Raw genomic sequence first — 17708 nt, 5'->3', positions numbered from 1 at the left:
CGCACAACAATAAAAAAAATCAATTTGGAAAGAGACATCGGGACTCTGGACTATATTCACGTTAGCACTAAACGGCTGATTCTTTCTCTTCACTACACAACCGAGTGTCCCGCACTACTTCACGTAGCAAACGATCTGCGCTTATTCGATTTCGCTTCTATCCTACCTGAAGATCGTTAAATTCCCCATAAATCTTAGATTGAACATTATTTCCTCATTTTGCTGTTCTCATAAAGGCGGAAACACATTATTAAAACGCGACGAGACCTCACACGTCTGGAACGGATCAATTGTACGCGCGTGGCTTCGCGTCGGGTGTTCATAGTATGATTCTGGTCCATAGAAAACAATACTTTTGATTCGACTCAACACGCATCACGTTTCATCGGGTCGCATCGCGTTTTAATAATGTGTTTCCGCCTCAATAGTACTGCAACGTTTTTACAACGTTTTGCAACGTTTTTTCAACGTTTTGCAACGTTTTTTCAACGTTTTGCAACGTTTTTTCAACGTTTTGCAACGTTTCAACGTTCTGCAACGTTTTTTCAATAACGCACATTGTGAATTTTCCTGAATTCTCCTCGATTTAAACTCGGTTAAACTACTTCGGAATTTTGTGTATTCGTGTAGATACCTCGCGCTGGCAAAAACCCCCCTGTGCAGATTTCGCCGAACTCGGCGCAAAGCGGAGATACAGCCAGATGTATCATTGTTATCAGCGAGATTGTTGTTGCCATTCAATGTGTAGACGCACAGAAGGTGCCAACGTAGAGGCTATTGTGACTAAACGGTGAGCGGCTACAAACAATGGACCATCCACGTAAACAGTTTGTTGAAGCCATTAGCTTAATCATGGAGGATATCCTTTGAGCGAATCTCGCTCGGAAATGTTAGAGTCTCTGCTCGCATGCAACAGACATTTCATTGAATATTCTTCGCATATTAGCCCTGCGAGAATTCGATGGAGTCGAGCTGATTAGCATCAACGTAAAATAAACGTTTTGAACAGGGGAGATCTGCGTCTAAATTAACATCCTGGAAGCGACTGTCTTACTTATTCTTCAGCCTAGAGTTAGTTATCGTTCAAGTCTTTCAGAAAGTCTTTAGAAGTTTCAATATTGATAAGGTTAGGTTATGATGGTTTTGGTGAGTGTAAGGTTAGAAGCAGAAGGTTTCTGATCATTCAAGTTCGACTTCTCCTGTCTATTGGTTATATTTCATTCCAGTAGCTGTCGTTTCATGACACTCTTTCCAGTCTAACGCGGAGAACCGATCTGTAATTTCGACTCCCATCTTCGAGCAAGACAAACAGCAACCAGTCTGTTATCGGAACACTCGTTGAATTAATCATAGAGCGGAGGCCGACCCAATTCCATCAAGATTCGATAGGAAACGCTGTACCTACGTTGGATATGCAGTCACAATACGGAATCCCCCTAGGATTGAGTAGTAGCGATGGCGGAATAGGTTGTTGGTATGTTTGTGGACCGTTCATGCGAGTCTAAGGAGGTACAAGGGGCGATCGATAACGTAAGCGATACATATACGTGGTTTCCTAAAACTCGCTAGTCTATTCATAATGTGATATGTATGCATCATGAGGCAGCTGACGTAATCGTTATTCTCTCGAAGGTTTGGCGTTTCTGAATATTTAAGTGTATTGGTTGAAGTATCTTTAATTTAAATGTGCCCATACAATGACAGTTGGAATGAAACTTCAGGCAGGTCAGAACACAGTCTGATTCCAGTGTGGTTCTGAAGCCACCAGCTAACCAGCAAGCTTACAGTTAACCCTGTAAGTAAGCCAGTCATCTCTTCAGGGAAGCATTACGCTAAAGTCCAGATTGTAGATTGTGTTGAGGTGTTATACTTCACTATGACCCCCATCACAGCTTCTCTAGCCTGTCCAGACTGGTCCTTCTGAAGACCAGATCACCATAAGTGCGCCAGTCATCTCTGCAGGGAAGCAGGACGCTGAAGTCCAGATTGTAGATTGTGTTAAGGCGTTATACTACAGTATGACCCCCATCACAGCTATTCTAGCCTGTCCAGGCTGGTCCTACTCAAGACCAGATAACTTTTCATGCCCAGCACCTTGTCAGTCTCTGAATTCACCAGAGCCTGGGTTCGTCTTGGTCGTTCAGAGTTATGTTATAGAGTCAGTGAGTCTCTAATCCTTGTCTAAAAGCATATCCATGACTGTTCAAGTGGAGAAGAGTGCCCATACCCATAAAAATTGAGAGCTACTAGGGACATTTTATTATGTCAACGTTAAGAAGAATATCAGCTACTTGCCTGCTCCATCTGTAATATACCTCCATGGTTTTATAGCCATACAGATAAGTGACATTTAAAACGGAGTCCTTGGCGTTCTCTCCATTCGGAAAAACTCTTAGGAAAACTGGGACGTGAGTAGGCAATACGGTCTCCTCGAAGAAGCAATTAAACCCGTTGAAAAGATTCGCGAACTGCCGTGATACCGGATGAGTGTATATGTGTAGAACGACATCCTTTCATTGCCTCTCGCATCCGATAACAAGCTTAACGGCGCAGCGAGAGCGGCAATTTTACGCCGAGGGCGTTTCGAGTACGCGAAAAGTTCTAGCACGGTAATGAACCCTATCTCTTTCTCGGTAATGGCGACCGATAGGAAGCCGAGAGAGGTTTTCGGGACGACAAGTCCTTGGCCACGTCGTTGGGGAAGGGTTTCAGAGCCAGAAATTGATCCCGGAGGTGTTGGACAGTTGTTCGACCCTTTGACAGGCTTCGATTCGAATTGGGTTATCAATGATGTTCCCTTGATTCCAGTACGAAACAAATTGTTACACCACCTGATACTTTCACAGGTAGCTCTACTGATTTATCGCTCGTCGCTCTTTGTAATACTTTAAAACAAATATATAAAAGGTTAAACATAGAATTGGGCATGTACAGAGAGGGCCTAAACCAATATGGAGGAAGAAGAAGAATGACAACAAGCAGTCTAGATGTAGGGGTTTCTTTCGGCCTCCAGCGGCTTTAGACGGCTGTAGGCCGGCGGAAACTACTTGCTTCTTAGCTGCTCATCTTCAAAATACCAAGAAGTGCCACAAACCAGCTGGGTAGACAGGTCAAACCGTTAACGCTAGTGAAAAATTGTCTTCCGGGTGTGGTCTTTACTTTTTTTTTGTGTTTTTCGATTTATTTCGATGGAAAATCTGCTATTTGTGCCAAATTTATGGAAAAGTGGTAATCCAGGTACACAGGATTGGAAGTATACTGACCTACAGAGCCGGTGTTCCGTTTTCAATGACCCACTCTGTAGATATATTGCTTACATGGAAATCAATCGACTATACCGAAGAATCATTACCGAAATCGTTGCTCCAAGTTCTCCTAAATTCAATTCGGTAGTGCGAATTACTGATTTCGACAAACTAACTATCGTTAGGACAATTAGTCCATACTCGTTCTGTTTGCTATCGATTATCCATTAGCGGTTGCAAACTCGACCGCTTTTGGTGCGTATGATGAATATTCGGATACTAACCATTCACGAGCAATCAAAACTAACCATTGGCGTAGCTAGCCGAAATAAATCGAAGACGAGCTTAGATTTCCTTCATTCTGACTCTAGATTTTGCCATTTGCTTCTTATCAAGATTCAAGATGAGACTAGGTCCCCATCGTATACACCTTTAGGTACATATTCCTTGAAAAAATCACAATGAAATCAAATTAATAAATACTGAGGCCAAAAACACTATCTTTGCTCTATGAGTCGAATCGGTACTACTTATCCATATCTGTGATCGGTGCTAACTTCGCTTCTGTCAAACTAACGTCAACCTAATCAAGAAACGTCAGGGGGGAGTTAATTCTCTGGTCGTGGATACGTTCATATTCGAGTAACATCGAAAAAATCTCAATTTTCCCAAGCTCTTCTCGATCCCAAGGACTGAGATCCGTAAAAGGTCGCGTAGAATCAGGATATCCAGATTGATTCGCGTTCGAAACCTCGCCGCACACCACTGAACGCGAATGATCGATTAATCCATCCCAGTCTGTGGTCCAGATACGACAAGATCGTTCACCCAGTTTCCCCGACTCGTTTTATTTTTTTATCGCTGTATAAACCCGACGAGATATCGGCCGTATAACGTTTGAAATATGGAATCCATTATAACCCAAATCTCTGTGGAGCTGTTGATGAAAATGTTTCGAGCATCTGCCGCGGACTGGGGCGTCGAAAAAATTGTATCCCATTAACGATCGACGGGAAAAATAGCTGAAAACGATATTCCATCAACGGCACGCTCGGAGAGTAGGTTTATATACCGGGTAAATCAATCACGATCACCGGAATTGAGGGTTTTCCTACTTCGTTCTATGGACCCAAAGATTATACGCTTGTATCGTTCCGACTACAGATGTCATGATAGGTTAGCAGCACTGACAGTGTCAGAATGATACCTACAGTGGCTTTGACACTGACAGTGTCAGAATGACACTGTCAGAATGACACAGTCTTAGTAACTTCTTGTTGTTGGTCATTCTTGGTTTTGTTGTTCCTCCCAAGAACAAGTCTTAAGATTCCTCACAACTACTTGAGCGCGTACACCACGACATGGTGATGACCATCGTATGAGAATCTAACCCAACCAAACCCAACCTTATCTAACCTAATCTAAGCCAAACGAAAATATTTTCCGTTTGGCTTAGGTTGGCTTAGGTTAGTTTGGGTTAGGTTAGATAAGGTTGAGTTTGGTTAGGTTAGATTCTCATACGATGGGCATAACTAACTAACCTGAGCCAAAAGGAAATATTTTAGGTTGGCTTGGGTTAGTTTGGGTTAGGTTAGATGAGGTTGGGTTTGGTTAGGTTAGATTCGGGAGATTCAGGTTAGTTTCAAGAGAAGGAACTAACCAATAATTCCTTCTCCTGAAGCTCTGTCTCGTACCTAAAAGAACGAGTTTCAGGAAAAGCAAAAAACTGAAAGAGAACCCTCTGGGAGGTTCTTCTGAGGATGGATCATTCCAAAGACTTCAATCTAGAGTGTAATTTAAAAAGCAAGAATCAGACTAAGAAAAACAAGAAAGCTTGAACAATCCTTACATTTCCTGTACAAGGAAAGCGATATCGGAACCGTGTTTTAGACTGGTCATGGTATAGTTATGAAAAACAAGTGAATGAAAACGAACTGGCTTTCACGAGACCCTTCACACTGCTATTTTCAAGAAAAAATTCAGTAAGTTTTCTTTCTTGCTTCCAAATATTCGCCCAAAACCCCTCCCAGTTCCTCGAGCGTACCAAATTCAGTTTCACCGTCGACTTCGCTCGAGATCCCTCCAGAGAAAATCCAATAAAAATCATCTCGGAACCTTTATCGCACTCGCAGAGGTGCGGCGCGAAAATCCGACAATTAAACGTGGATATAATTCCCCGAAACCCGTTAAGTCGCCATCCCTAACAGCATCCACCACCATCAGCCAAGGGGTTGTTTCTGGAAAGTGTTCCCTTAACGAAATTTACCGCCCTAAGTTGTGCCTGGAGCACCTTTCGAAGGGAGGCGCAGAATGCAAGACATCTAATAGAATTGTCTGAATCGCTTCTCCTCAAGAAGAGATTAAATGAGGCGGAAACTAGTAATGGTGACTAGAATTCTCTCGATGATGATATTGTGCTATTTGTAGTTGTGCTCAGTGTTGCTCTCTCCTACTGTAATTCACAGGATTTATTTCTAATAGTTTCTTCTTTTAGGTCGAACAAACTCAAACCGTTCTGGCTCTCCATCACCGAGAAAGAGTCACTCCCGGTCCTGGATTTCCTCTCGGCCGCCCTGATGTCGGCGGAGTACGATCGTGCCTTAAGCAGGGCCCTCGCGATGGCCGAATGCCCTGTGGTGCCGTTCTTCGGCGCGTTTCTTCGGGAACTCAGGGAGATCCTTGAGGCACCCCCCATGATGGGACACTCGGGCGGCGAACAGTCCGACCATCACCATCACTCTTCCACCTCCTCCAACAAACCACCAAAGTCCGAGTCGCGAAGGGACCAAACGCAGCATCAGAGGCAAGTGGTAGGTGAGAAGAGATGTTTAGTTGTGTTTTTTTCTTCGAATCGAACCGACGGTGGAAGGCCAGTCTCAAGTTTGAGGTTTTCTTCTTGTGTTCTTTCTTATCACCGCCAAAATTACGATTTTAGTTTTGAATATTGAAAAAAGACGATATGGCGTCAAAGCAGGGACGAAATGTCGCATCTATAAAATGACTTTTTTCCAGTTTATTTCGGACTATAACGGGGAAGATCATCACTTCACCAAGGTTGGACCAGGTGGTTTGATAAATCTCGAGAAGATATATCGAACCCAAGCCGTCATGGACCACATTTCCCTTTGTCATCAGCATTATCACACCAGAAATCGACTTTCACCCAGTTGTAGTCTCATCGAATACCTCAAGTAAGTAATTTGCATAAACTTGAGTATTATTTGGGATGTTCCACATAGTAAATAGTGTCAAGCGTTTTTCGTGCAATAGTTAATTGTCTCATATTTGCAGTAGGCGAGCGGAATCTATCTGCATCACCGTAGCGCTGCCAACATTGATTCGAACGTTACTGGGTGATTTTTAATGTAGATTGAGTTTTTTTCCTGAAGGGCGTGGGGTGTAATGAAGGTTCATTTTTTTCGAATTAGTCTTCATTTTAAGATGAACCTGCAATTTTTCCTCTTTTGTTTTAATTATAATTAATTCATTTGAAGTATGTCCCCACATGTTTCTGACCGCATAAGACATCGTGGAGACTTAACTTAACATTTTTCACATTTTCACTTTAGTTGAATTTTGCTCAAATTTTGATCAATTGCTAAATCCCAATCTTCATCTGCCTATCCCCAAACTCTCCTGCGTTTCCTGCGTCATTCATAATTGAGTGATTTAGACTAACTGTTCTTCATGTCACCTAAACTACACGGGTTAAATAACCCGTCAGTCAAATTGGTGTCAAAGCAGGGACTGTTTCCAACGATGACCAATACTCCATATATATCGGTGCTGTGAATACAAGGTCTGATAGATTTTCACCCTTGAAATCATGCAACATTTGTTTCAATCGATTCAATTGAATTATGATAATGTTTTTCTATTTTTGTTTATGTTCGTTGTTTTATTCATCACAAATACCATCAAGCAACCCCTAGTTGTCACTTTCAGAGGACTTTCTTTATGTTTCAAGCTAACAATCGATACCACACCAATAACTGAACATCCCTCACCTTTTCCAAACATATGGTTTATTCCCACTTGAACTAGCACGGCGATAAATCATCTAAATTCGAGATTTTTCCGGTCCGAAAAACCCGTAACGATTAATAAAGCGGCGACCGCACTGAACCAACTCCGCGTATCAGTCGTTATACGCTGCCATTTACAAATGGCCGAGGTGGGCCAGTTTGGGGTCCCAACGTCGGTTTAATTGAATGAAAATTGCCCCAACTTGTCGGCGCGATCAATCAGGGAATTGCGCCAAATTACAAAGTTGGCGGCTCTCGAAAAGGTGTCCCGTATTAATCCGGTCGCGTTTTAAATTTTAACGCGGCACGTTTCTGCCATCAGGTTGGAGCTCTCGACGGGATGGGCGATGGCGTAACGATTGGGATTTCACGTTTTTGGCAACAGCTCTGGATCTGATGAGAGTGTAGGTAGGAATAGTTGTTTCTGACCGCATGAGACATCGTGGGGACCCAATATACTATCAATTTTCCCCTTTTTTCCTACTCTTAGCTTTTTCTCAAATTCTGATCGAATACACACACCCAACCCTAAGAAAAAATTGTTGTTATTAGCACATTGAAACTGGGTGTTCTGTTTTCTTTGTCACGAAGGCCTCCCTTTAATCCCCACCTCAATCTGCTCATCCCCAACAGTCCGCATAATCCTGGAGGATCGGATGTTCCTGGGGGAATGAAAAAAGAACGAAAAAAAGGAATGTTTGAATAAGATCCGATCCCCTACAATCGACCTCGCGCCTATTATTGCCCGCGTCGGAACATGGCAATGGAGTATTTGAACTCCGATCTTCAAAGGGTAACCGGAAGGAGAAATAAAGCTCCGTCGGGACACAAAGAACAACGTCCGGGCCAGAAATTTTGGTTGTTGCGACGAAACGAGAAGGGAGATATTGAAGTAATCGAATTATAACATCTTCGGGATCGTTTCAAACGTTGACGGCGAATTAGCGCTTTGTTGTCGCGGAAATTTCGATAGCGTGACGGATTCTGGATTCTGGATAACTTTGGGAACAATGGATGAGGAGATTAAGATTGGGACGTTGTATTGGGATGGAGCGTACGTTGAGATGTACGAAGATTCCCTAGGAATACATATAATCACAGTAAATTATGGATGGTGGAGTAAAGCAGACAAAGAGCATGTCATCCTTAAGATACAGATAGGTAGATTTAATTCGAATTGACCAAGTGGGTCTTCTTCAACGACATTGTATTGTAAATGCACTGTCTACCATTCGGTAGTTTCCTGCATTTATTGTAGGAAGTTTGATTCGATTGACACGTAGAGATCTCAAGAAATTAAACTCCCATCGACCCTTGTTCCTTTCCACGTATTCCTCCCCTGAAACTCGAGGTATTTCAATTAGTCGACGGTGAGGATACAAAACAGATCCCCCCCTCCAGTCTGAAAAATCCAATATGGGGGGATTTAATTCAGTCAACGAATAAGCTGTACAAAACACGAGTCCGCAGGAGGATGAAATGGGAATTACCGGACGACACACTCTAATTTAGGGATAATATGATGAAATAAGGACGGGATCCTTGAGGATCATCCCTCCCACGCGAATTAACTAGATCGCTTTCGGAAGCGACCTTCCTAGAAGGACATCGTTCATTACTGAAAAATCTCCCCGATTGAATTCGCCTCGGAATATTTGGGTCGACTGGGATTGATGCGATCGAGCTCTTCGCCGTGGGATTAATTTTTTTTTTCGTCTCATTAAGGTCGATCGCTAGCATTCTCAGTTTTTCGTGCGATAGTTAATTGTCTCATATTTGCAGTAGGCGAGCGGAATCTATCTCGAGCACCGTAGCACTGCCAACATTGATCCGAATGTTACTTGGTGATTTCAAATGTAGATTGATTTTTTTCTTGAAGGGAGTGGGGTGTAATGAAGGTTCATTTTTTTCTAATCCGTCTTCATTAAAAGATGAACCTGCAATTTTATCCGCTTTTGTTTTAATTATAATTTATTCATTCGAAGTATGTCCCTACATGTTTCTGACCGCATAAGACATCGTGGACACTTAACTTAACAATTTTCACTTTTTTCCTCTAATTGAATTTTTCTCAAATTTTGATCTTACCCAATCCTAATACACAAGTATACAAAAATCGAGAAGAATGAAAAAAACGCCACAATAAAAAAAAAATTTTTTGGGGGAGGAGGGATGTAAAGAAATTCCATTTTTCTCTGAAATCTTTCTTCATTTTGAGATGAGTCTGCAATTCTTCTTCCGTTTTCGATTTATTCATTATAATTTTAATTCCGATTCAAGATTCGGAGGAAGAAGGAAACTGTAAACATTTAAGATCGTTTTCATCTTACTTTTATTTCTGAAAACGATGCAGCAGCATGTAAAACATCATAAATCTGTTCCTTACTAATTTTGCAAAGGAACATCCAGGAAAAAAATGATTTCGCTTGCTTTTATCCCTGCAATACCTCAACGCACAAAACACGAATTACCATGATACCTACACTTCATCCTCTTCACATTTTTCGACGGTTAACTGAATTTCTAACGGCAACGGAATGAATCTAGTAACGAAGAGTTTTTTTCCTCGCATAATGTAAGCAAACAGAAGGGTACTCTGCTCCTTGAGGACCTCAAGAAAGTCCTCGAGGGTGTATCCTTATAAGGATACGTGAGCGCTGAAAAAGTAACGAATGGCGAAGGAAGCAGAGTAACCCCTCCAGTTTACGAATATCATTATTGAATTTCTCGATAGCACGATGTTTTTTCACAGATGAACGTGTTCGGGACCTGAATTTGTAGGTAGGGAGGGCTACAACGTTCCATGAATAATTCAGCAGTTATATATAGGGTTGGACTGGTGTTATGTGTAGGTACGCCAGAACGTTGCAGATGTGAGACTGTTGGAATGAGGAAAGAAATTTGTCGCAGATTGAATTGAGATGGAAAATTCACACTAGGTTCAATATTTTTTATGCTTATAAGGTCGAAATGACACTGTGAACTCAAGATACGGTATTCAAGATTTCTCTTGAAATCTAGAAAAGCAGCTTGAACCTAAAATAGGTCATGAGAGAATAATACGAGAAATATCCCTATTTTATCACTTCCAATTCCCCTCATATTTGTTTTTATCCACGAGAAAAGCACTTTACGTTCAGAGGGGATATAAATCTTCGGGTGGAAAAAAAAGATTTTCTCTTCCAAAATCTACCCCCTATGGAACAAATAACGAGGCTAATCCATCGTAGTGATTAGTTAGAAATCCGAGAAGGTATCTCGATTTGAGCAGAGAGAATGGGTTCATTAAAAATAATTGTTGAGATTCCTTTTCACCGGTAGGAAGAGAATTTCGCTAGAGGCCTAATTCTTTCTAATTCACTGGGTAAAAGGTAAGATCATGTTCGGTAATCTTGATGAGAGTGCGGAAGCAGGGTTGGTACAGTACCCTTATGCTGATCATACAGGATGTAACATTGATAAGATAATATTGGTAATATTTTCTTCGATAAAAGGATTTCCATTGTCCAGTGTACATCCAGTGAATGTATCCAGGTCTAACGACCTCCAATGAACATCTCTAATTAGTATCGCTTGAGGATTATTAAGGGTTATTTGATACATGTCCAATGGACTAATGGACATCCTGATGATTATCACGAATTTTCATTTCAGATCTTCCACGCCATCGGAAAAACGAATACTTTCCGCAACGCCACCGCAAAAGGATGAAATGGACGCAGAATACGAATGTGATATGGACGAGTATCATCCAGTACAACCGCTAATACACGACCACGGTGTTAGTTTCGTCTGTCTTTCGTCTCCGTTGACAAAGATAGACCAACATGTCATACAGGTGGGTAACTTTATGTTAAAATGATTACAGCACATTTGAAACTATCCCCGGATGATTTGGCTTTATCGCTGGTTCAAAAATGTTCAGCAATTCAACGTTCAACAATTTCTGGAGGAAAATTTCTCTTTCTCTCTTCTCTTCTCTCTCTTTTCCCATTCGACTCTGAATAACTTTCTAAGGAAGGGCCGGTATCCGTATAATTCAGCTTCCACGGGAAATTAATCGCAAACCGAGCCGTACAAGTTCAACATCAACCTGCCGGTATTAAACAATTCGCCGTTACAAAAGGTAAATCCTGTTCGAACTATTCCGCCTTTGAATAACTGCCAGGACACCACAAAGGGGCCGCAATCTCGCTTTGTCCTCAAAACAATCCGGTCTGAATATGGTTTCGTTATATCTCTTTCGGTATCGCCTAAAACGAATGTTTGAGTTTGCTGGATTTTCCCCCTTGGCCGGTAATGTATTGTGTAAATAGGGTTACACACGTGAAAGTTTAGTTTGTAGCTCACTCGTGTCGTGTATCCATTGAAAGGAGCGAGATGTTAATATTTTCATGAACCCGATGTATCTCGTGAGCCTGCGGTGTTTGGATTACAACTGCTTTGTATTTTACAACATCAAGTTTTGAGAAAAGTGGGAAATTATACAGTTATTGCAAAATTCTCCTGTTGAATATAATATTCTAGTAAATGTTTTATGGGTTCGGATTCCTCTGGAATCCGTTCTGTGAAATATTCTTCCGAGATGAATATGCTCCTTCTCTTTTGTCCTCCTTATCCCTTCCTTATTACCATGTTCTCCTGGCATCTTCCCTCTCTAACCATCTCCCTCTCCCTTCTATCTTTCTGTCTTCTCTCCTCCTCCACTCTTCTCTCCTACTGTCTTCTCTCCTCCTTTTCTTCTCTCCTGCTTTCTTCTTTCTTCTCCCCTTCTCCCTTCTCTCCTTCTCTCTTCTCTCCTCCTCTCTTCTCTGCTCCTCTCTTCGCTTCCCTTCTTCTGTCTCTCACTTCCTCCTTTCTTTGTTTTAATATACCTCCTCTTCAATTCGATAATATTTCTGAAATTCAAACACTCTTATTCATCAATAGTTTCATTTTTTCTTAGTGTTCTTCTCAGTCTTCTTAGCGTTACTGGGTGATTTTTATTGTAAATCGAGTTTTTTCTTAAAGGAGGTGGGGTGTAATGAAGTTTCATTTTTTCTAATCCGTCTTCATTAAAAGATGAACCTGCAATTTTATCCGCATTTGTTTAAATTATAATTTATTCATTCGAAGTATGTCTTTACATGTTTCTGACCGCATATGACATCGTGGAGACTTAACTTAACATTCTTCACTTTTTTCCTCTAATTGAATTTTTCAAATTTTGATCGATTGCTTACCCAACCCTAATACACAAGTATACAAAAATCGAGAGGAATGAAACAAACGCAACAATAAACAATGAATTTTTTTGGGGAAGAGGGATGTAACGAAGTTAAATTTTTGTTTGAACTTCCTCCTTTCTTTGTTTTGATATACCTCCTCTTCAATTCGATAATATTTCAGAAATTCAAACACTGTGATACATCAATACCTTTCTTATTTTGGTCTATAGGCTTTGAGATAGCCAATTCGGGCTTTCCCCTATCGAGTCACTCTCCGAAATTGTTTCGTGCCCGTGTCCTCCGATAATTCATTATGCAATATCAATTTGTAGCCCCCGACCAGCTGCGGTCCGTCTATTCTGCATAATACATGTTACTGTTAATAACAGTCGGTTGCCGTAGTCCACTGTCGGACCGCATTATCGTGGGATACACAGCCACGGCTTCGATGCGCGTTTCAATTATAGCGGCGGACAATCCGGCCCACCAGCCCTATCCGAATTGGATCGTCCGCGAACACGGAAACGCCGAATCGCACCTGGAACACGTTGAATTCGAAATCGGAGAGATGCACTTAGCAGAAGCGAACTTTAACTGCTGATTGTCCCCGTGAAGCTGGCCGGGAGGTATCCCTAGGCGATCCAGATGTTTCAGATCGGTAATGCTCCGTTTATCGCATATCTGAAAAGTGGAACGTTGTTGGCCATATCGGAAAGAGCTTTGGTTTCAATACACTTATCACCACTTATCGATAGTTATCAGGCTTCATTTCACTGCACATACAGTAGCATAAACTATGGAAACAGTTTTTTGATAGTGTCCATCCAAGTACTTCTCTTCTTTTCCCTCTCTTCTCTCCTCCTCTCTTCTCTCCTCCTCTCTTCTCTCCTCCTCTCTTCTCTCCTCCTCTCTTCTCTCCTCCTCTCTTCTCTCCTCCTCTCTTCTCTCCTCCTCTCTTCTCTCCTCCTCTCTTCTCTCCTCCTCTCTTCTCTCCTCCTCTCTTCTCTCCTCCTCTCTTCTCTCCTCCTCTCTTCTCTCCTCCTCTCTTCTCTCCTCCTCTCTTCTCTCCTCCTCTCTTCTCTCCTCCTCTCTTCCCTCCTCCTCTCTTCTCTCCTCCTCCTCTCTTCTCTCCTCCTCCTCTCTTCTCTCCTCCTCCTCTCTTCTCTCCTCCTCCTCTCTTCTCTCCTCCTCCTCTCTTCTCTCCTCTGGACAAGATCTGGCGTTACGGTCCAAGATATATCCGAAATCTCTCCGCAGATCCTCCACCACGGCAGCACCGTCGTGATGTGGGAGGGGGTGGAAGGCCCGGCCGGCGCGCAGAGCAGCAACAGGGGCAGCATGTACTTCCTCCGGCTGGATCGGGCCTCTTCCACCCTCACCTGGGTCAGGCCGAGCTGGAGCGCCCTCAAAGCCGGCAACATATCAGAGAACGATCCGTTCAACACCGACTTCAACCTCTCCTTCAACCCGGAGGAAACGCTGGCGTCCGGTCTGCTGACCAAACTTGCGTCGCAGGCGGCCCAAGAGCAGACCACGAACGTCGGCAGTACTCTGGATGAGGGGTGAGTATTCGTAGGATAAGTTTAAGATTGTTTTGGTCTTCGAGGAATCCTCTCGAAAGCTTGCTCTTGACCACTTGGAGGAAGCTGTCCAAACAAACCACATCCCTCCATTTTTAAACATCTTTCAGTTTCCTCGACTTGGTGTCCGTCAAGGAGCTCCAACTGGGAGGTAGAGACAGCGAGAAAGAACAGGAATTGGCTGCAGTAGCTAGAAGATATGGATTGGTTCACGAAGCTGGGAATGAATGTGCCCTGACCATACTTTACGGATGCAGCATAAGCGATAATCGTTTGTTGTACATTGTTTGTCCACCTGCTGTGTGTAGGTAAGTGAAAAAAAACACCAGATCGGATGATGAATTTTTTTATCATATAACTGCAGCTTCCACACAGTCGATTAATGACTCATATCCACGATGGTTTCAGACTCCAATACACTTTATGACGAGATGAATTTCCGAACATATCGGGTTAAAATCGTCATTTGGAATGCTCTCTCCAATTCGAACTGTGCGCGGTTTTATCTGTCCTCGTAAAAAGGAGACCATACCCATTTTGAGTGGATGAAAGAAGTTTATACCGCGTATAAAACGTAATGAAGGTATATCGGTCGGAAATCTTTATTGCTTCGCAAAGCAGGCGTATATTAAAAAGCGCAACCGATACGTGATAGTAAATTTGTTTGAGAGCCGTGGGACAATCGTAGAAATTCGACGTCGTCCTTCAAGATTTGATGCGAGCTACGGGAACCAATAAATCCTCCACGCTTCAGTTACAGTAGATGCATCGCAAATTATATCAGCATCGAAGCTTCTTGTATTGAAGTTGGCGACGAAGCAAGGACTTCCCATTATAATATCTCATCATATAGATTGATATGGCATAATTGAAACAAACTTTTATCTCGTTTTTGTTATAATCGAACGTTGATCCTACTCTTGGACAGAATTTGAATGAAATTCTTTCGATCAACGCGCTCATCAATTCCGAACAAACGTATAAGACTTGGCTGAATTTATACCCAACATCGTAACCGGAATAAACGACGACCCAGGAATGGGAAATAGCACATATGCCCCAACTATAAATCGGGAAAACCAATAACATATTTCAACTGGTTTTCATTTGCAGCGCTAGCGTAATAAGTCGAGCGCTCTTTGTATGCACGGCGTTCGTGTGGAGGGGATGCCGCTGTTTCAATGTTGAATTTCTAGAATTCCGAATGCGATGTCCGACATCGACGAACGATTCTAGAGAGGGTTGAAATCCAGGCAACAAATATGATACCTAGGTCATATTTTGATACTTACAGTACTCTCCAAACAGTGCTCTGATCACAGGAACGCACAGTTGATATTCTTCGGTTTTTGGTGCATTTAAGCAGAGTTCCTAAGACCTAAGACCGAAGGTCTTATTGGTAGACGAACATCACATGGATGCCATCTGAAAATGAGATTGTTCCTTATGTCTTACTTCTTAGTAACGCAGAAATTTTCGACTAGGAATGCTTGAATTGGATAGAGAAGTGAATTATATTCAATTCTTCTACAATTTATATTTTCTTCCGCAGAATATGGTTCAGCGGCCTCTCGTGGTTGATAAAGGGACTATCCAGACAGTTGTCCCTCAGCGATCGAAGGTTGATATGGCTGAAAGATCAATATTTGCAGCTGTATCACGAGGCTGGATGCATCTGTGGTCCCTTAGCAGCTGATGCCATCAGGGTGAGAGAACTTTGAATTGTTTTTAATGTATATCTCGATCATTTCACTTATTTCCCAAGGCAGATGAGCCTTCGATGATGGCAGAGCTATTCAGACTACAAGATGAAATCTCTCGTCAGAGAATCACATCTGCTGAAACTTATCTGTAGCGTCAACTTTCGTAGACTGAGTATTTCTTTTCATTGTTTCAGTCCTTTGGTGGTAGAGACTGGTCACTGGCAGGGGCGGTCCAATCTGCTGGTCAGACTGGAGAAACAGGAGCCCTGAGGAGAGAGGTCTCGATGAAGATAAAGAAGAAACAGCTGCTGAGCAACCAGACGTTCAAGGTGAGTTCGTTGTTTGAATCTCGTTCAGAACTGTGGGTGGAAGATTGGAAGTAGTTGTTTGGTCGTAAAGGTTGTCCCTCTGCTGTGTCAATTTCCGCATAGTCCATTCCAGAAACTCTCAGGAAAGTAGTTTTTTGGCCACAAACGTGACCTCTGCTGATGCTACTGGTATCCACAAGAAACATTTCATCTTTAGCAAGGCACTTGCATCTAGGAAACTTGAAGGTGCCAAGGTTCTGCATGTTCAGAGTCCCTTCCAGGAGCTACCAGAGAGTAGTTGTTGGACCGCAAAGAGAATCCTGCTGCTGCTGTTATTATCCACACGAAAGTGTTCATCTCAGACAGAGCACTTTGTGTCTAAGAGATTTGAATATGCCAAGGTTCTGCATTTGCAGAGATTGCTTCTGGAATTCGCAGGAAAGAAATCGTTCAGCAGCAAAAGTAACTTCTTTGTATCCTGCTGCTGTTTTGGTAGCCACATGGAACTGTTCACCTTCAGAGAAGCACTTGTGCACAAGATAGTTCAACGTGCCAGAAGTCTGCATTTGCAGACTTCGCTCCAGAAACTCTCAGAGGATCAGTTGTTTAGCCACAAACAAATCTCGTAGTATCTAGGTGATGTTCTTGACGAAAATGTTCATCCTAAGCAAAGGACTTGCGATGAGTTCTTCAAAAATCTGTCAGGAGAGATCACACGAGGAAATTCTCATCTCATGGTAGCAGATGCTTCTGAGAGACTCGATTATGCCAAATATTCTGCCTTTGCAGAATTTGATCGATTTTTCGATTGACATAACTGACTCAATGATGCCGATACACGGTGATTAAATATCCCAAATGTAGGCTTCCCATTGCCGCATGCCTCTTTAGAAGGAGACACACAACTGAACATTGAATTATTGCCACAGAAGACGGTATCTCCATATAAAACGCATCTGCAAGGTACTATCGCTCCCGAACAGACCTCGTTATCTTTCGAATTAACCAGAAGCCGCCGCCCCAATTTAACCGTCACGCCGTTTAAATGGGGGCCAGGACTTCCCTTTGTAACTGACACAGGTAATTTGGAATACGTACAGTGCATCGAACAGCGACAACGGCGGTGCATCGGCCTCCCCTAAATGCATCTCGGAACTCAATAATCGACTTGCCTTAGCGTGAGTTTGTCGGTATGTCGGGAGCGATACGGCGTAAAATTGAAACACAACGGAAAAGTTTCGAGGGACGCCTTCGAGGAGACGGAAACTAAATTCATAATTCAGGACTGTCGATCGATGTGTAATGAATATCGAGGCCCATTCGAAATTGGAGCGCTGTGCGTATCAGAAGATAGTTTGGTAAAGTTTTCCCGGTAATGGCTGAAAGGTCTCCGATTGGGGTGAATTGAAATTGACCGAACTGATCGAATAGAATTGAAGCGAGTTTTCTTTCCCAAGAGAAATGGATCGTAGATACATAAAGGATGTTTCGATGGCAGTTCAAGATTCGAATGTTCGATAAAAAATGACTTTCTGAGGCAACGCTATGTGAGTTTAATTGATTCACGATGTGACCATTTAGAAATTTAGGTTTCCAACACCTAGAAACGATTTGTTTTTGTGACGAAAATTCAACGGAAA

The 17708-nt window shown here is 42.4% G+C and overlaps 1 protein-coding gene across 6 annotated transcripts in view; it reads left to right on the top strand.

Annotated features, from left to right (window-relative positions):
• The window catches only part of LOC123318554 (1-phosphatidylinositol 4,5-bisphosphate phosphodiesterase epsilon-1-like), a 96798-nt gene that overhangs the window by 67136 nt on the left and 11954 nt on the right, over positions 1-17708 (top strand). For 5 of the 6 annotated variants that reach the window (XM_044905216.1, XM_044905215.1, XM_044905219.1 and 2 more), the window contains exons 6-12: positions 5740-6055; positions 6258-6436; positions 10925-11108; positions 13735-14039; positions 14168-14365; positions 15610-15763; positions 15955-16089. In XM_044905216.1, the coding sequence (XP_044761151.1) occupies positions 5740-6055; positions 6258-6436; positions 10925-11108; positions 13735-14039; positions 14168-14365; positions 15610-15763; positions 15955-16089 (1471 nt within the window). Of the gene's footprint in view, positions 1-5739; positions 6060-6257; positions 6437-10924; positions 11109-13734; positions 14040-14167; positions 14366-15609; positions 15764-15954; positions 16090-17708 lie in introns of those variants that run through there. The other variant, XM_044905220.1, reaches the window with a different exon arrangement.

The sequence above is a fragment of the Coccinella septempunctata genome, chromosome 8, assembly GCF_907165205.1.
Source record: "Coccinella septempunctata chromosome 8, icCocSept1.1, whole genome shotgun sequence".
Taxonomy (NCBI): domain Eukaryota; kingdom Metazoa; phylum Arthropoda; class Insecta; order Coleoptera; family Coccinellidae; genus Coccinella; species Coccinella septempunctata.
Note: the sequence above shows the minus strand (reverse complement) of the source record. Positions and strands in the feature narration are given on the sequence as shown.